The sequence below is a fragment of the Muntiacus reevesi genome, chromosome 10, assembly GCF_963930625.1.
Source record: "Muntiacus reevesi chromosome 10, mMunRee1.1, whole genome shotgun sequence".
Classification (NCBI taxonomy): domain Eukaryota; kingdom Metazoa; phylum Chordata; class Mammalia; order Artiodactyla; family Cervidae; genus Muntiacus; species Muntiacus reevesi.
Genome location: NC_089258.1, coordinates 40921635 through 40941281, shown reverse-complemented (window position 1 = coordinate 40941281; position 19647 = coordinate 40921635). Strand labels below are relative to the sequence as shown.

General features: G+C 53.3%; 1 protein-coding gene across 3 annotated transcripts in view; it reads right to left on the bottom strand.

Moving 5' to 3' along the window:
* Positions 1–4636: 4636 nt before the first annotated feature.
* GSN (gelsolin) overlaps positions 4637–19647 on the bottom strand; it is a 43563-nt gene continuing 28552 nt past the window's right edge. For all 3 annotated transcript variants that reach the window (XM_065947429.1, XM_065947427.1, XM_065947428.1), the window contains exons 6-17: positions 19065–19154; positions 16370–16502; positions 15800–15888; positions 15398–15613; positions 13316–13449; positions 11246–11336; positions 10058–10228; positions 9267–9441; positions 7681–7805; positions 7373–7450; positions 5625–5685; positions 4637–5049 (exon numbers count right to left, since the gene is read on the bottom strand). In XM_065947429.1, coding sequence (XP_065803501.1) covers positions 4880–5049; positions 5625–5685; positions 7373–7450; positions 7681–7805; positions 9267–9441; positions 10058–10228; positions 11246–11336; positions 13316–13449; positions 15398–15613; positions 15800–15888; positions 16370–16502; positions 19065–19154 — 1533 coding nt within the window. In that variant the 3' untranslated portion in view covers positions 4637–4879. The remainder of the gene's footprint in view (positions 5050–5624; positions 5686–7372; positions 7451–7680; positions 7806–9266; positions 9442–10057; positions 10229–11245; positions 11337–13315; positions 13450–15397; positions 15614–15799; positions 15889–16369; positions 16503–19064; positions 19155–19647) is intronic.

Genomic DNA, 19647 nt, shown 5'->3' with positions numbered 1-19647 from the left:
GGAGGGGCCGGCCAAGCGCCTCTGTCTGCTGAAACAACAAAACGCACGTACAGCCGCGCCCGACTCTGTGGCCTGCGGAGGGGCCAACCAAGCCCCTCTGTCTACCGAAATAACAAAACACACACAGCCACGTCTGGCTCTTTGTGGCCCCATGGACTGGGGCCGGCCAAGCCCCTCTGTCCGTGAACTTTTCCAGGCAAAAATACTGGAGTGGGTTTCCATTCCCTATTGTAGGGGATCTTCCCAGCCCAGGGACTGAACCTGCATTCAATGCGTCTCCTGCACTGCAGGCGGACTCTTTACTGCTGGTGCCCCTGAGAAACCCGGAGGAAAGGAAGACCGGCCTTGGGTCAGTGGTGCCGCCTGTGGCGCACCAGCTACCTGGCTCTGCGCTCGGACACGTGTGGTGCATTTTATCTTCAGAACAGCTCGATGAGGTATATTTTTATCCCCGTTTTACGGATGGGGACCCTGGAGTTCAAAGTGACTTCCCCGACGTCACCTGGTTACTAAGCAGCAGCTTGAGATTCAAACACGGATCTGTCTGCTGTCAGAGACCCCTTGGTGTCTACTGTGTCCTCACGTGACGGTGCCTGCCTCCACCACTCCCCTGTACCCACCGCCACCAACAGCCGTTTTACATGTAGATCACAACTTTTCAGCACTGTCAGGATTCAAACTTGACTAGTGAAATTTTGCATTCATAGCCAAGCAGGCCTTAAACTTTAGTTTGGAGCTGTCAGATCTAGGCCGAAGTTCAGTCCAAGTGAAAGAAGCAGATTGGGTACTTGTAGGCGCTACATGTTACAACACAGTCACCTGAGCGGGAGGAGACCAGGGTTGCACAGCCTCTGAGGTTACCTGGCCTTTTAAAATACCTCTGTGGTCCTCACACTGGGCTTCTTCACGACGTCACTCTGCTAGGAAACAGTGAATCCGCCCATTCCCAAACTTCTTTTTAGCTGCAACCTTCCCCCCTGTTTTTTCAAAGGAAACTCCAAAGTAAACAAAATAAATTCTTAAGTTCACATTTATAACATTTACTTAATGTCAATCAACGAGGCTGCATTGAAAAAAATTAATTGGAGTTACGAAAGGCAATTACATCCTTAAATGAGGCTCTACCTTCAATTTCTCCATTTTGCTTCAAGTGTCTGTGATAATTGTTACCACTTTAAAAACTAAATTTCAATCAAATTGTAAAATCACTGAAGCACCCTGTAGAATTCTATTGATCCTACTTTTAAAATCACTGAATTTGACTTGAACCCAGGTCTGACTTCAAAGTCCAGCTTTCAACCCCTACATTGTAACAACTCTGGTTAGGTACTCTACAAAGACAGTATTACCATTTTGTAGGTGGGAAAACTGAAGCTCACATAAATTTTCTATCCTATCCCTAGTGCCTTGCACACTGCCTGGCATAAATATGTTATCTATTCAACTGAATTGTCCAAGATAGGATGCAGGTTCTAAGCCCAGGCCAACCTCTCTCCAGGAGATGGCCCCTTGGCACTTGGGCATTTCATGGCATTTTGCAATGACTTCTCCATTGTACATGATGGAATCCACCATCTCAAAAACCATTAGGAAGAGAAAAATACGTGGTTGAAGTGATAGTGTTCCTGACTCATTTTGCCTTTGAGAAAAAATATGGAGCTGAAGCAGTTCAGTTGCCTCAGGCAACTTCCCTTCTCAGAGCACTCAGGTCTCTCTGAAGCCACAGACACCAATAAACGGAAATTGGCCAGTAAACCTCTGTGAATGCCAGTAAATGGAAATGAAAACTGCAGGGCAGGTTCACCTATGCTGGACCTCCCACAGGTTGCCAGGACTGGGAGCTGTCTAGACAGGCCTCCGCCTCCTCTAAGGAGGCCCTACAAGCCCCAGGTGGTAAAGGCCCCTTTGTTCCAGAATGTTGCATTTGTCATGTTGATAGCTTTGACCCTGAAATTGGCCTTCTGGAATAAAGGCAGGCTTTCCAAGATCAAGTCCAACCCCCTCACTAGGACTTTGAGGCCCTCTGTGAATTCCTGGCTCTCCGCCTTCTGCCCTAGCCTCTCCTGCCCCCCACCCCGCGCCCGCGATTCCTGCTGTTTGTCCCTGAGCTCAGCAGCCTCCCTCCAACCCTGTCTGGGCTGCTGCACACCCTGCCTCAGACCGTGAAGACTCTGCCCACCATGTGGGTTCCATCCCTGGGTTGGGAAGATCCCCTGGAGGAGGAAATGGCAACCACCCCAGTGTTCTTGCCTGGAGAGTCCCCATGGACAGAGGAGCCTGGCGGGCTACAGTCCACGGGTCACAGAGGGTCGGACACGACTGACCGACCAAGCAGCCCACACAACACGGCCGCCGGACATGACGTGCCCCGCCTCCCACCCCGCCTGTCTCCACCTGGAAAATCCCTTCTCCACTTCTGCGTCACTTCTGCAATGAATCAGACTCTGGAGGTGGGGCTCCCCCCAGGGAATTCTGCACTTTTAAAAAGCTCCCTGGCCAATTTGGCTGATCAGCCAGCCAGCTTTGGAAACAATGGTGTAAACACACACACAGACACACAGGCCCTTCCCACCACAGACACACTCACGCTGCCTTCTGTTCTTCCACATCCTCTGCAGGGGGCTTTTCACTCTGTAAGTTGATAGGGATGGGGCCGAGGGAGGTGGCAGGGAACAAAAGAGAGGAAGACACCAGAGAAAAGACCAGAAGCAGGGAGGGGAGCAGCTCTTTGGACTGATCTGGGATCTCCATGGAGAAAAGGTTTAGAGACACAAGTTCATGGAAATTAGTAGGGACTGTCGGGGGAGGGTGTAATCTCATCACAACAAAAATCTGAAGCGACGGACGCTGAAGCCCTCAGCACGTCACAGCTCTCGGACGGTGTTGCAGCGCCGTGTTACAGCTCAGCCTTACTGAGAAAATAAAGGAAAAGACACCCTCGTGGCCTGAGGGTGTGCCAACCCAAAAGATGCGAAGAGAAGAGAGAGCTGAGAGAGAGAGAGTGCGTGCACGACCCGGGGCCTTTGGCTCCTCTTTTTCCACGTTTTCCCTCCCCCTGGGCCTGCCCCATGTAAACCGGGCTAGGCGGAATGCTGTTTGTTCTTCCTGAGGTCCTCACTCTGGGCCTGGACCTTCCTTGTGCTATTTTCGCGGGCTCTCCCCTTCCTTGTCTTTTAGCCACTGCCATTCTGGACTCCTGTTTCCTACTCTAACCGCCTAACAGGACGTTGTGACAAGCTGAGCTTGAGCAGAGTCAGGGTCTGGGGGACCAAAAGGGGCACAAAGGCCCTAACCCATGCCGCAAACTTCGAGAGCATCCGGGGTACCTCCTTGTCAGCAGAAACTCGTGGCAAGCAGGGGAAACGAGGAAGAGTCAGACAGATGCTCCAGGGCAGGGCATCCTGCCCGCTTCCTACCCCCAGGAATGTAAGTGACGCTACGATCCCGCTACTTAACTCTCCTTGCCCCCGATGCTCCAAGGCCGTGCCTCCCAACAACTGACCAAAGTGGGGGATTAGACACACTTCATCCGCTCCTGGGAGACTTTCAATGCCTCTGTTGGCTGATGGGCTCCAGAACATTCTGAATCAAAATACTTGTACACCAATGTTCAGAGTAGCACTGTTTTTTAAAAAAATATGTTTATTTGACTGCATCAACTCTCAGTTGCGGCACACGGGATCTTAGTTGCCCTGCGGCATCCCTGACCAGGGATTGAACCTGCGTCCCCTGCACTGAAGGTGGATTCTTAACCCCTGGACTACCAGGGAAGACCCCAGCAGCATTCTCCACAGCAGCCAAAAGGTGGAAAGGATCTGAGTGTCCATCGATGGATGAACGGATAAACGAAATGGTATATATACACACACAGTGGAATAGTATTCAGTCACAAAAAGGAACGCAATTACTTTATGGGCTATAAAATGTATGAATCTTGAAAACATCAAGCTAAGTGAAATAAGCCAGACAGAAGAGAAATGCATGATTCCACGTCTACGAGGTACCTAGAACCGGCAAATTCATGGAGACAGAAAGTGGAATAAAGGTTACCAGGGGCAGATGGGAAGTAGGAAGGGGGAAGGAGTTCTTGTTTCACAGGCACAGGGTGTAAATCTAAGTTGGGGATTATGAGAAAGGTTTGGGTGGAGATGGTGGGGACAGGTCCACAGCACTGGCAGTGTATCTAACGCTACTGAATTGTACGTTTGCACATGATCAACATGATAAATTAACAACAAAAATGGGACTATGCCATTACATTTTTTTTTCTTTTTTTGCTTTGGCTCAGGACTCCCCAAAAGCTATGCAAAAGCCTCTTGGACTGCACAGCGGTCTAAGATGCGTCCACCCAACACCTCTTCCTCCCTGCTTCACATGGGGTCAGGCTGGCATCTATCTGAAGGCTCTCCAGCCTTCCCTGGTTGCCTCTTAATCTCCTTCCATACAAGCACTCTTCCCCTAGTCCAGTCTCTGCCCATTCCATCTCATCTTGGCCTCTGCTTCTTGGAGGATCAGATCTGTATGCGGGTGGAATGCTCACTCGCTGGGTGGCAGGCACAGTGCCCACCCCCAGCCCATGGACCCTTCTCAGAACAGAGAGAAGGACACTTCTCAGGACAAACTGCGCCACAGCAGGTTACACACTTCAGAAAGCTTTTTATTGGATTCAGTTTCCAAAAGCACAGACACTTGAGACAATTCTGCAAGGACCCTGAATTTTTTTGCAGGGCTGTTTTTGGCTACATTAAAAAAAAGGGAAAAAGGAAAAAGAAAAAACCAACCACACACACAGCAGGCTGACCCTGCTCACTGTAAGGTCTCCGTGAAGGGTGGACAGTTCTGAAAGGCACTGAATGGTGGTGGGTGGGATCTGCCTTCCTCAGGCAGCCAGCTCAGCAAGCGCCCTGTCCAAGGGGTCCACAGACCAGTAGCTGTCATCCCAGCCAAGGAACCAGCCCACGAACGAGGGAGGCTCGAAGCCCTGCTTCACCACGGTGATGGGGGTCCGCCGATCACGGTTAGCTGGGTCTGTCTCGATGTACCGCTTAGCTGCAGACACACGGGCAGGAGAAGAATCCTCAGTGTCTCCGTCACCAAGGAGAGGAGGTTCCATGCCTAAGACGGTTTCAGTCCCACTGCCCCTAACACCCAACCCCTCCCCTGGACAACACCGTCCCTTAAAGGCAACGACAACCACGTGACTCCTTCACTGCCCCACCCAGAAACACAGGAAGGGCCAGGGGTCACAGTTTAACCTCCAGCTTCACAAAGCGTGCCTCATTTTTCTCTACAGGAAGGTATTAAAGAAATCAGCTTTTGGATTTCCAGCTCCCAAATCAGACTCAGCTACCACAGATCTGCTTTCCCGCATCTAAATCCCAATGCGGTTAGTCCCTGGTCATCCTGGGAACCCGAAGCAGCTTTTATCTGCCTCTTCCTCTTCGTGTGACCTACGGCTTCTGCAGGAACTGAGCTGTTCTCTCTCCACCCAGAGAGGGCTCACCAGGAGCTGGCCGTGGGGGAGGAAGTCCCCACCCCGCTGTCACGAACTCCCAGACCCGCACACAGAAGCTGCTCCCACCCCACAGCCCGAAACAGACCCGCAGGTACGAGTGGGTCCTCACCAGAGGTCAAGGCTTCTGTCTTTTCCTCTTCTTGAGAATCCTTACCAACCCAGACAAAGACCTGGAGGAGAGGTGGGAAAGGAAAAGTGTGAGATGAAGCCGCACGAGGGGCGCTGACCCAGCTCGCTGTTGGAGGAAGAGGAGGAGGTTCCAGGTGTGGGCCGGACACCCCCCACCCCCCCCGCCCCCGCCACCCCAACCACAAAGCCCATGGACTGCGACTAGAGGGCAGGGAACAGACACAGCGAGCTGGCGACCTTTGCGCCTCCCTGGGAGGCGGTCTGCTGTGTCTCTTTGGACAAATGGAGTTACTAGCTGATTACATTCCATCCAGACCACAGTTCCCCTTGAGAATGGGGAGGCTCTGGCAACAACGACCACTCGCAGGCGGATGCAGTTGAGCAGCAGCTGCTGCTATGATGGGAAATTCCCCCTGCCTCAGGCTCCCCCGCACGTCCACCGCCCCCACCCCAGCCTGCTCCAGTCACTAACATCGACCACCAAGTGCGGACAGCCATGAGACGGAGACCCTGCTCCAGAAGTTCACGAATGATCCATTTGGGGCATCTACTTATTCAACGAATGAGCAGACGAACATGTGCTCACTGGTTTATTCATCCACCCAGTAGGCCCTGAGAGTTTGCTGGGTGTCTGAGCCAACAGGGGCCTAAGGCTTGGAAGAGAAATAAATCATCACCACTACCACCGTCTTGAGTCTTAGGATGAGCTTTACTACACCAAAAAATCAATTCAGCTGATTTTTACCAGTCATCTATTCTGATGTGTATCTAAAATATTTTAAAGAATGCCTATCATTCATAAAATGTCAAAGTGTTCATCACTCAGTCGTGTCTCTTTGCAACCCTATAGACTGTAGCCCGACAAGCTCCTCTGTCCATGGAATTCTCCAGGCAAGAATACTGGAGTGGGTAGTCATTCCCTTTTCCAAGGGATTGTCCCAACCCAGGGACTGAACCCAAGTCTCCTGCATTGCAGGTGGACTCTTTACCATCTGAGCCACCAGGAGCGCCCATTCATAAGATGGTATCAGACAACAGAACGCAGACCTTCTCGCCCTTACTTATGGACAGCTATGTGCCTTCTACACGGCCCCTCCACACCAGCTATGTATGGTGTCTATTCTGTTCATCACAGGACTCCCAGCAACCCAGCATTCTGCCTGGAAGACAGTGATGCTTCATACGTGTTGACTGAGGGCATGAACAGATGAACAAGCAGAGTAAGGAGCCAATGGAACAAAGCTGCCAGCAGCTGAATGGCTAAACTGCAAACCCTTTGGTACTGATCTTCCAACCGGGGAGCCCAAGAAGAAGCCGGGCAGATGGAGGGCAGTCTTGCACCTGCACGGCAGCTACCTCTAACCCTGCAACTCGGGGAGGAGACAGCTTGCTAGGAAGGGCTAATGACTGCCATCCCCCACGAGGATGCAAGGCCCTTGGGGACAGGGGAATGTCTCCTTCTAGGTGAGAGATTATGCCTGCATGAGATGTGAACCAAAGCCCAACTTTCTTTACCAACAGGTTCAAAGTAAGAGCTGATGTTCCCCTGAGGCCTGGGGAAGAATGCTGGTCATCTGATTTGCCTTTCTAAGGTGCTTTGGTGTTGGCAAGGGGATTCTATCTGCCTCTCATCTGTGGCGATTATGTAAGGTAGGCACCATCGCGCCCATGCTGCAGGTAAGGACATGGAGCTCAGAGAGGGAAGTTATTCATGGGGCCGTCCATTACCTGGTCCCAGGTGTCCAGGAGCATGACGTCATCGGTGGCCAAGTCCTCCTGCATGAGCTCGCCGGGGACCTCTTCGATCTAGGAAGGGATGGAAGGGGTTAATGACAGCCCACCTGTAAGCCGCCTTTCCCCAGCTCTCTCTGCCTCCGTGGGGAGCTGCTGAGCTGGCTCCAGCCTGTGAGGGGTCTGTCCTGGGTCATCAGAAGGTCTCTCCCTGCCCCTGCTGTGGATGCCTCAGTTTGCTCCCCGGAAAACACCTCCCAAGGGGTGAGCAGAGGGAGCGACCTTAGGCCTCCTCGGGGACTCACCACGAAACGCCCGATCTTGTTGGAGCAGGCGAAGAGGCGCGGCGGGTGGGCGTCCATCTTCTTGTCCTTCAGCCGTGGGGACGTGCGGTAGGCGGCCTTCCCACCCAGGGCCTCCCAGAAGCTGTCTGCGAGGGGAGGCCACGCCAGTCACCAGCTGACACCACCTCCCGCCTCCCGCACGCCCTCTTAGACTCTGGGACAGACACTGCCTGCGCAAGCCAAGTGCTCTCAACCGCCACCCGGCATCGTAAAATCCCAGCGTGACAAAGAAGGGAGGGCCTCGGGACTCGACGGTGATGCAACAGAGGCCCAGAGAGGGCAGACTTGGCGGCAGACACGGAGCCCGGTCAGGCACAGACGACAGCCCTGCGGGGCGGGGTGATTATCCCCACTCAGCAACGAGGCAGCCGAGGCTCAGAGGGCAAGCAGATCACCCAGCGTCACACAGCTGGGCCGAAGTAAAGCCGCCTTATCTGGCTCCAATTCCCTATGTTCTTCCCACTATACCGCTCTAGCCACATGTGCTACTTATATTTAAATGCATTTTCCCACCAGTCACATTTAAATGTGCGTTAACTTAAGCATGTGACTGGTGGTGGTTTAGTCGCCAAGTCGTGTCTGACTCTTTTCCAACCCCGTGGACTAACCACCAGGCTCCTCTGTCCACGGGATTTCCCAGGCAAGAATACTGGAGTGGGTTGCCATTTCCTTCTCCAGGAGATCTTTCCGACCCAGGGATCGAACCTGAGTCTCCTGCATTGGCAGGCGGATTCTTTACAACTGGGCCACCAAGGGAAGCCCATAAACATGTGACTAGTGGCCACCAAATCAGACCTAGCAGATACAGAACATGTCCATTCTTTCAGACATTTTTCAGTGGATTACGTGACTCTAGACCAAACTGTTCTTCCCCATTCCTGCTTATCATCAAGCAAGAGAGAGCGGGCTTAGAAGTAAGGAGGGAGAGATCTAGGGTTAGTGTAACGGAAGCGTTCCTGCCCCACGCTGTGGAAACAAGGCGGGCCTGAGGCATTTCTGTCCATGAAGACCCTCAAGGTCCTGACAGACCGCAGCCCCCATGAGGCTGACGCTGCCGCCTGCAGTCTTTCCAGGCTCTCCCGCAAGTGAGCCCCGCTCCAGGTGCCTTCCCCGCCTTCCCCAGCCCACAGTGAGCTCTCCTTTCTCTAACTCCCAGACGCCTCCCTCTCACTGACCACATTCTCATTTTCATCTTGTGTGTACGTGTTAGTTGTGTCCGACTCTTTGCGACCCCATGGACTGTGGCCCGCCAGGCTCCTCTCTCCATGGGATTCTCCAGGCAAGAATACTGGAGTGGGTTGCCATGCCCTTCTCCAGGGCATCTTCCTGACCGGGGGATCGAACCCAGGTCTCCTGCGTTGCAGGCGGATTCCTCACTGTCTGAGCCACGAGGGAAGCCCCCTTTTCATCTCACCCACTTTAATGAACACACGTTAGGGAACAAGTGATGAGGCAGGAGGAGGATGACGAAAGCCTGAGCAGACAGGAGGCCGGGAGCCCAACCGCTCCACCCCCAGAGAGCAGCCGCCCCCGCCCCTCGCGCCTACCTGGCTCGCTGCCTTCCGCCACCTGCACGGGCTGGGCCCGAAGCACCCTGAGCAGCTCCTGGGCCCCCGTCTTCTCTGCCTCGCTGGCTCCCGCACCCACCCACAGGTAGGCGGCCGAGGGGGTTTTCAGGACAAAGGCATCGTTGGAATTCAGCGCGCCAGCCTTGGGCATCACCTGGGAGGATAGTGCTCAGTTAATCAACCAGGAAACAGGTAAAAACTCTTCAGCCCCCTCCTCGCAGCCCAGGACCAGTTCTTAAGGGCGGACTCGGAGGAGGGAGCCTGCACCCTGTCGGAGCTGAGGACAAGGACTCTGGACACTGAGGCACCTAGCTGACTCCCATGAGCCATGAATGCACTGTGCTTAGCCAAGGAGATTCTAGAAATCTGGGATGCATTAACAGAAGTTGAGCACCTAGACAGAACAAAGGAGGTGATAATCCCACTGTCCTCTAGGCTGCTCAGAAGGATTGGGTTCAGGTTCTGCACTTTCCACCGTAAAAGGGACAGCAGCCACTGGAATGGAATCAAAAACAACATCCAGATTGTGAGACTGGAGTATCTGTGAGGTAGTGAGTTGCCCGTCACGGGAGGTATGCAAGAGACACCGGGCATTCTCGAAACAAGGAGAACTCTAAGACACACAACCCTGCTGGGCAGGGAGGTACAAAAAGCTGCTGCTCAGCCCCTCGGCCAACCCCACCCGACCCTGTGCCCAGAGGCCTGCCCATAAGGCCTGGGAGGTTTCCGAGAGGCCAGTCGTGCCGGGGGCGCGGGGTCCGGGGCATTACCTCCACGGCACGGGTGGCTCCAGAGCTGCTGGCCCGGACCTGGAAGAGGCGGGTACTGGCGGGCGCCGTCTGCCCACCCTCGCGGGAGGTGCCTCCCCTGTAGATAATCATGGGTTTCTCGCCAAACAGGCTCATGAGGTGAGCAGGCTCCTTGCCTTGGACCACACGGCTCTGAGGGGGAGACGGGAGAGCAGGTCAGGAAAGGGGGGTGGGAGCATCGTCCTGTGCGCACACGCTGGGCTCAGCTCGGAGCAGCTGGCACGGCCCCAGTTCACCCCACACGAGCCCGTCACGCTTGGGTCTGCGTGTGGAGGGCAGCGTGACCCTACAGCACGCAGGGGCTGGCTGGAGAACAGGAGGTGCAGGAAGGCTGGAGGCAGCCCTGCTGGCTGAGGTCCCCCGGGCACTGCTTCGGCCTTGCCGCTCCCACAAGGCCTGGCCTGGCTGAGGCTGGATCTAGTCCAAGAACCCAGAGAGCCCATGTTTGCAAATATTCCCTTAAATGGAAGCCCAGGGATGGTTCATGGACATTCTTCCCGGACAGCGATGTCAGCCTCGGCCAAGAAAGCTGCAGAGTGGTGGGAAACGAGCCTTCCAGGTCTGCGGAGAGCCCTCCTGGGGAGCCAGTTCAGCCTGCGGCCAAGGGCTCGGCGGCGGGGAGAGGGGACCAGGAGGTCTGAGAGGCGGCGGGAAGAGGGGACCAGGAGGTCTAGGAGGAGGAGAGGAGGTCCCATCTGTGCCTGCCCCATGAGCCCGGGTCACTTCGGATTCCAGCCATGACCCGTGCTGCCTAAATCTAGATCACCTCACAAGTGGGTTGGGTGGTGGGGGGTGGTTCGTGGTCCCTTCCCAGCAAGAGCCGTCACTGCTGGGTCAGAGCTCAGACCCCAGCTCCACCCTGATGGTGAGAATTCAGGCCACGTGTGATTATACATCCTCTGCCTGCATGTCTGATGAACCTCTTTCTCCCACCACTAGACTGTAATAAACCACATCACAGCGGTTCAGGGCAGGGCGGGGCCGGGGGCCGGGGAAGGATCTATCTGTGTTCACAGTTGCAGACGCAGCGTCCGCGTCCTGCATAAATGTTAGTCAAAAGGACGGATGGGTGGGATGAGGGATGGTCAGACGAGTGAGCAGATGGGCAGGGCCAGGGCGCGGCCCCGAGGGGCAGCGGGCTGGGCTCACCTGCACGGGAGTCCCTCCCAGCTCCTCGTCCAGCTGAGCAGTCAGGATGGCCGAGGCGGCGACCTCATCCTGGGTGGACTGGGCACCCTGCCTGGAAGGGAAGTGAACCTCAGCACCTTGGCTTGCACAGAGGCCGGGGCCCCTCCATCACCCTCGGCCTGAGAAACCCGCAAATCTCCAGATTACAGGTAATGAAACTGACATATAGACAGGAAAAGAGATTTGTTTGAAAAGGAACCAGAGCCAGGACCCAAACCAACACACCACAGACCCCAGCCCAGCGTCGCGTCTTCTTTCAGAGATCTGACCACAACCAGTGACTTCCTCGTCCTAAAGCTGCCCCACCGGGAGATGCATGATGGGCTTTCTGCCTCACCTCTTCCTCCGCTGTCTAAATTTCCCATAACTAACCTGTGTTATCTGCATAAGCAATCTAACAGATCAACGTGTTGATCAAAGAAAATGTTTTAAAAGCCTTCTCGTGAATTTTGCACCATGTGTGTATTATTAATACCTACTCTAAAAACACTTCTTTCAAGCCGCTTTTAAAAGTCTGAGGTTGTCAAATTGAGAGGCAACCTACTGAATAAGACTAATGCTCTTCCACAGCATCGAAACTGGGAAAGAAGAGTGAAGGCTGAGGAACTGTCACAGGTTAAAAGACTGAGAACTGTCACATGATGAGTAAATGCCACCGAGGAGACGTGATGAGTAAATACCGTATGAGACCCTGGGTTAGATCCTAGACCAGAAAAAGGACATTAGTGGGAGAACTGGTGAAATTCAAGAGGAGTAAATGGTCTTGCAACAATGTTAATTTCCCGGTTTTGAAAACTGAACTATGGTTAAGTAAGAGGTGACCCTAGAAGGAACTGTGTAACAGGTATATGGAAACTGTTTGCACTATTTTTGCAACTTTCCAGCAAGTCATTTCAAAACCAATAGTTTAAAAAAGAAGAAACCCATCAGTCAACCTTTAAAAAGTTGGAGATTGCATAGTAAGAGAAACGAACTGAAAAGTATACTGAGACATCATTTTACCAACTCTAAAGCTGACAAACAGCAAAACTGTGATAACACAGTCCACCAGTGAGACCACGAGGAAACAGATACTCTCGTCTGTCACTGGTGAAAATGCAAACGGTACAAAGTTCATCTAGAGAAACTGGGTGCTATCTATCAGAATGACCAGCGCATTCACTGTCAGAGCCAGCTCCGACTTCTGGGAACTCACTCTAAAGACACTTCTCTACGCATTCAAAATGATGTTTGTTTAAGCCAACTAATCATAGCAGTGCTTGTAATAGTAGGAGTCTGGAATCAAAGCAAATACGCATCAGCAGGGAATCTGTTAAATAAGTTACAGGAGAGCCACGCAGTGGAGTATTATGTGGCTGTGAAAAAAAAAAAAAGAGTGAGGAAGCTCCTTGTGGACTGACATAGTCTGAGCTCCAGGAAGTGTTAAACGAGGGAAAAAGAGGCAAAGTGCAGGACAATACACACGGCATGCTGTCTCTTGCATAAGGAAGGGAGGAGAACTAGGAATACAGGGTCAGATTTGCTTCTATCTGCATAATTACTGGAAGGATATACGAGAAACTAATGGAAGCAGGCATCCACAGAGGAGTGAGGATTTTAGAGCAAGGTGGAAAAGGACAGGATAGGGACAGGATTTCTCCATGCATGTGTTTTTAATCTGTCTTGATCCTTAAGTCATGAGTTTATCATCTCTCTTTAAAGAATTAAAAATAATGTCTAGTTAGAAAACATCAGAGGATAAACAGAACTTAAGAGTGGAATTGAGGGAGAGATTTTCGGTTCGTTTCTCCCTAGTCCCCTCGTCTCTCCTACAATGGACATGCGATGCTTTTATGAGATGAGTTTACAATTTGAGAAGTAAGACAAGCGGTCCTGCCCCGGGGACAAAAGCCTTTCCCAGGGGAGCCGGGCTGTCCTGGTTCAGGCTCACCCACCTGCAGGCTTCCCTCAGCCCTGCCCACTGCCCCCGCCGTGGCCACGCTCCCAGCGCGTGTCCCCGGCTCCCCCCAAGCACAGGACCCCAGAGCTCACCAGTTGTAGATGATCTGTCCCTGACGGCCGCCGTGGCGGTAGTTGTACAGAATGATGTAGCTGTCGCCGCCGTAGAACTGTCCGTACGTGGCGGGGTCCACAGGCACTTTGTTGGAACCTTCAATTCTCCAGATCTACCAGAGCAAAGATGGGCTTAGAGAGCGGGCGGCATTCCCGGCCCCCAGCTCAGAGCAGCCAAGAAACCAGCGGGTGCTGGGTAGCGGTTACACCGCGGGACTGCCCTCGGACTCAGCCTGAAGTTAAATAACTTGCTGGAAGCACGGAGCCACTGAGATTCACACCCAGGTCTTCTGCTCCAGGTCCTGACGGCGCACCCCTGCTCCCCCCACACTTCCTCCTCAGGGAGAGCAGCACGGGGACGGGTAGCTGCATGCAGAGTTTAGAAAATGCTTCTGGCCTGTGAGCAGCACAGGCCCAGGGTGCCAATCAATACGAGACCTGGAGCCAAGCCAGGCTGTACCCCGAGCAGGCTGTGCACCCCTGGGCAACTCGCTTACTGTCTATGAGCCTCAGTCTCCTGACCTGGAAAATGGGAATAATAAGGGATGTTGTAAGGATCAAATGAGTCTAGCACAGTGCTTGGCACGGGATGATGGCTCTGCAGGTGGCGGCTACTCTTAATAATTATGATGATGATGACTAATGCTGCCATTGGCTGTATCAGCAGGTTGTCTGGATTTCAGATATCACCTGCCGAGGCAGAGTCGTCACTGAGTGACCTCGGAATGACTCCTGCGGGCAGAGCTCTTTGCAGAGCTCCGGGAACACGGTTTTCCGTGGTCACGAAGCCCTGCAGCGCCACCTGGTGGTACCGCGAGTCCTGGCAACTAGAACCTTTGAACCTTGAAAACTCTTGAAGGAGATGGAGCGGGACCAAGCCTCATTTCACCAGGGGCTTCCCTGGTGGCTCAGACGGTAAAAACATCTCCCTGTGATGCAGGAGACCTGCGTTCAACCTCTGGGTCGGGAAGCTCCCCTGGAAAAGGGAATGGCAACTCACTCCAGTATTCTTGCCCATGGACAGAGAGGCCAGGTGGGCTACAGTCCAGGGACTAAACACTTAACTTAAGCTTCATTTCACAGATGAGGAAAGTGAGGTTCAGAAAGGTTAAGTAACTTGGCCAAGACCACACAGCTGAGCTGCCAGGGCTGTTCCCACATTGCCCTAGCCTGGATCACTTTCATTGCACGCTCCTCTCCCACTGAACTAATGAACCAAAGACAAAATCAGTAACAAATAAAAGTGAACATTTTTGCCATTTCTATTATGTAGGATGGAATCAATGTTTGAAGTTAATTCTACCTCCTAAACATCTCTGAACTCCACTCCCCACCTCTCCATCTTCACTGTGAACTTTTTGGTCTCAAGGCCATCTCCTCTTCCCTAAACCACTGCAACAACCTCCTCATGAGGTCTCTACTCTCATTCTCCTGCCTCTAACTCATTTTCACAGCGAGTTCTGGAAGCACAGAACTGAGCCTGTCACATTTCTGCCTTAAAAAAAAAAAAAAAAAAAACCCTCACTGGCACCTAATGGTTGATACAGAGTCAAGGCCACACCTTTGGACAAGGAATTTAAGGCCCTTCCCTGACGATACCATCAGCTCCAGGCTTCCAGGACAGCCCCCTGCCCGAATACCCTCTCACTCTGGCAGCAAACTCCTGCTCATACTCTGAGGCCCCACCCAAGGGCCCCCATCTCTACGAAGACTGCCCGACCACCCACCTCCACTGCCCTTCCTGCGCTCCCAGAGTCCCCGTGCACCTCCCATCTTCCACTGGCCACACACGTCTCAGCAACCAGCTGTGGCCACCTCCCCTCCCAGACTATGCACTCTTCATGGGCAGAGCAGGGTCTCAGACCCTTGGCAGGGAGACTGGAAGACAGCAGATGCTTAGGGCATGTTGGTTGTAAAAATCAAGCAAGACCAAAGAATCCCACCCATCAAAACTGTGGTCAAAACCTCTTAGAGGAACACCCTCAGAGAAGAGGTGGGCCAGAGGGGCCAGGGAGGGAGAAGGCAGGCGCCTCGACACGCCCACCCCAGCCCCCCGGGTACCTGCTTCTGCCCTCTGCCGTCGTCATCCATGCCGTGCTGGGCAGCCATGGCGGTGGAGGTGTGCAGGGTGGCAGCATCGAAGGGCACGCGCTCCACGTTGGCAATGTGGCTGGAGAGGTAGCTCAGGCCCGGGCCGTCCGTCTGGTCTGGGTCCCGCCAGTTCTTGAAGAACTGTTTGAACAGCGGGGTCTCGCCGCCCTCGGGAAGGACAGAGACCTGGCAGGGACGGAGGAAGAGAAGGTTGTGGCTGAACCGGGGTCCCCAGAGCGCAGAGGCCACCCGGCCGGGGTCCTGCAGGGAGCCTCAGACACCCCGTCCACGCTGAGCGCAGGACACCCCCCAACCCAGCCTCTCCACCCCGCGGGGCCCACTCTCAGGGTCCCACCTGGCTCCCTGGCTCACCTGGGTCTGCCTGGGGTAGTCCATCTTGGAGATGAAGTCGGAGGCTGTCTTGAGGGCGGCCTTCCTCTCCTCGGTGTTGGCCTGCCTGCCTGTTGGCCGAAGGCGAGCAAGGGGCCTGCGGTCAGTGCTGCCCGCCAGCGCTCGGCGCTCCAGGGAGAGCAGGAGGCAAACCTCCCTCCCTTCTGTTCCTAGACCATGGACGGCCAAGGCCAGAGACCCCAGACAGAGCCGATCACGCCACGAGCTCTCGGGGGTCCAGTGAGGGGTCCTGGCTAATGACCGTGAGCACGCCGACCCACTGACTGAGCTCAGAACGATACAAAACTTGCTGCGTTTAATCCACGCAGCAACCTTCTGTGATGAAGATCGTTATCTTGTCCTCATTTGCATATAAGGAAGTCAGGGTCTCAGAGACGTTAAGTGACTTGGCCGAGGCCACTCAGCCAGCGGGAAGCTGTGACTCAGAGCCCCAGGCTCCCTCGTCCGCCCCGGCTCGTGAGCCGAGTCCCTGCAAGGCTGCAGGGGCGCCCGCGTAAGACCCTGTTGGAGCCCCTCCCTTCGCCCCAGTACCTTTCCAGACAAAGATCTTCCCGTCTTTGCCATGGTCCAGGATGAAGCAGTCCTCTGACCTCAAGGCCGCCTGGGCGAAGGGGTTCTCATCAGCCACGAGGGAGACCGACATGGTGCCCGCGCCATTGGAGACCTGGGAGATGAGAGGGGGCCCCGGGCCCATGAGTGACCTTCCCCACCTCGGCCTGCCCACGGGAGCCCCCAAGCCCGCGCTTGCGGAGGCCGACAACCCACCCCCACCTCAATGACAGTGCGGAGAAACACAGCCCTGAGGCTCGTCTGGGATTTCTCTGTCCTATTCCACCTGTCACAACCATGTCTGTGACCAACACGTGGGTGTAGCTGGAAACGGCAGGAAGGGAAGGGGAATCAAATGCGGGGACACAGGTGGCGTAGGAAAACTGTACAGCTGATGGAAGGAATCCAACCTCATCGGTTTAAAAAAGGAAGTACAGAATAAAAGTAAAGCGGTCTACACGCAGTGTGGTATACTGGGCTGGAACCTGGAAGGAAAAACTGGGGAAATCTGAATAAAGTTTGTAGTTGAGTTAACAGCATTGAACCGATGTTTCTTAGTTTTGATAAACATGCCTGGTTATGTTAAGATGTTCAGGGGAAGCTGGGTGAAGGGTATATGGGAACCTTCTGTGCCATCTTTGCAATTTTTCTGTAAATCTAAAAACTATCCTAAAATAAAAAGTTCATTGAACTTTTTTGAGTGTACCCTACTTGTCAAAATTCAAAAGATTTGACAGTACCCAGGGCTGACAAGGCTCTGGGTAAACAGAGGTGAGGGTGATCAAGAGCCTTCCCAGAATGCAGTTGAGTAGCATGTTATCAGGAAATTAAATAATAAGTGTTCTGCATTTATTGAAAACTTACTTTGTTCCAGGCACTGTTCTAAAAAATTTATGTAATTTATTAACTTCTACAGTTATAGAACTCGTTTAATCCCTACAACAACCCCTACAGGTAATCCCATTACTACCCTTGTTTCATTCACAAGGAAACCCAGGCGCAGAGAGGTGAAGTCACCTGCACCGCTACACAGCCCCAGATCCGGGATTCGAAGCCAGACAGTCTAGGTCAGATCCTGTGTTTCTGTCAGTTACCTCTCATGGCAGGACCTTCCGCCCTGGGGTAGTGCAGACAGTCTAAGCCCAGAACCGGTATTCTCGTGATTCTGTTTCTTTCTGGTCCTGCCACGCGGCTGCAGGCAGACTCGGTTCCCTATCCAGGGACTGAGCCAGGGCCTCGGCAGTGAGAGTCCAGAGTCCAAGCCGCTCGGCAACCGGGGAACCCCCAAGCAGCAGCGCTTTCTTTTATTGGCCACTGATTTCATTTATGGAAATTGCTATATACCAAAAAATTTTCATCTTGAGGAGTCAAATATACTTGACTATTTTGTTAACAGTTTCTTTTTTTCTTAATATATATATTTTACTGAAGTTTCGTTGACTAGTTAACGTACAGTGTTCCAGATACTCAACAAGGTGATTCAGCTATACATACACACACATATAATTTTTGAGATCATTCTCCACTATCGGTTACTACAAGTTATTGACTATAGTTCCCTGTGCAAGAACCAGTATTTTCAATCACTGACTCATCATGCAGCCTGTGACCCAGATGCTCCACATCTGGAAACCTCCCCTAATGCTAAGCTTAGCTCACAAGCACAAAGAGAGACTGCTGGCGATCGGAAAAGGTGGAGACATCCTCACACCCATCAATTAGGGATCTGCAGAGATTTCCACACTCATAAAATAAAATACTCCACAGCCATTATAAAGGGTCAGGTGGAAAAAAGAAGGCCACAGAAAAGTGCGAATAACTTGCATCTGTTACTATCAAATAGAGACGGAGAAACACGTAAGGAGACCCGGAAAGCTGTATCTGGGGTTTCCTACACCGAAAGGGTAACCATGTAACCATGGCAACCCATGGAGCGGGGAGGACAGGAGGCTGACTTTGTTAAATTAAGTACTGTTACTTTTGTAATTAAAACCCACTTTTAAATAGTACTGGTTATCTTAAACTAGTAAAATTAGACTGACTTTTATTTTTTCACGTTCTTGAGTATTGCTCGACCCTAGTATTTACAACGAATATGTATTATTACTTCAACATCAGAATAAATATCAGCAATGTGGTTTTCCTGCGGGGGTGATACGAATCTGCACCTCATTCTGCTGTTATTTTACCACTAATAAGCTTAGGGCATAACATGGGCATCACAGGCTCAGAGGTCAGACATCCTTGACTCAAGACCAGCCTGAATTCAGTTTTTAAAAACCATGAGAAGAAATTATAAATAAAGTCACTCCCCATAACACACGCATACACACACACTTCTGTAGTACTTTCCTGGACTTCCCTGAAACCCTTTTCTCCTTAGACCCCCCAGAAATCCTGCAACGTTGACTCTACGGCCCTCCGCCCTCCCCACTTCATGGACCCCGTCAGTGAAGGTGACACGGATGTGTCTGCGGTCGCTCACACGCTGGTTCCTGGGGCAGAAACGCTGCGAGGCAGCAGATGGCCGTCCCCTGGAGCCGTAAGAAGCTGAGTCCCCTCATGGTGCCCCCACACGTGCTCGGCGCAGAGCCCCCGGCCAGTAGAGCTGGGGAAGCCCAGGTCTCCTGCACCCCCATCCTGAGCCCACGACCCAGGGGCCTTAGCCCAGGCTCACCTTGTACAGCTTGGCCAGCTTGCGGTTGGCCGCGTCCTCCTTGACTGTGTCCTCGGTCCCTGCGGGCAGAGCCGGCTTGGGGCCCAGCACCTGCGGAGATGGAGAGAGGGGAGAAAACGTGGCGGTGAGCTCCCGGCAGCCTGCCGCCCCCCAGGGAGGAGGCTGAGCTCCAGAGAGAGCTTCCTCCCCGGGCAGGCAGGGACCACGTGGGCCTCCACCATCCGCGGCGACCTCCACTTAGGGCAGGACCCCCTCTGGAGGTGTCCGGGATCCCTGACGGTGCCTCTGGGGCACAGAGCCCAGCCAGGGCTGCCTGTGGAGTCTGTCCCTGCCGACCCGTCTCCAGCAGCTCCACGAGGACCCCGTGGTCCACTGTCCCCAGGACAGCCCCTCAGACGTTTACCATTTCCACCAAGCCTTCCGAGAAGGACAAGGACAGCTACCAACACCGCCCACCGCGTGCCTTCAGCAGACCTCACTTCACCTTTGCAGCCATGCTAAGAGGCACAGGGCCTTCCCCGGTGGCTCAGCTGGTAGAGAATCCGCCTGACATGCGGGAGACCTGGGTTCCATCCCTGGGTTG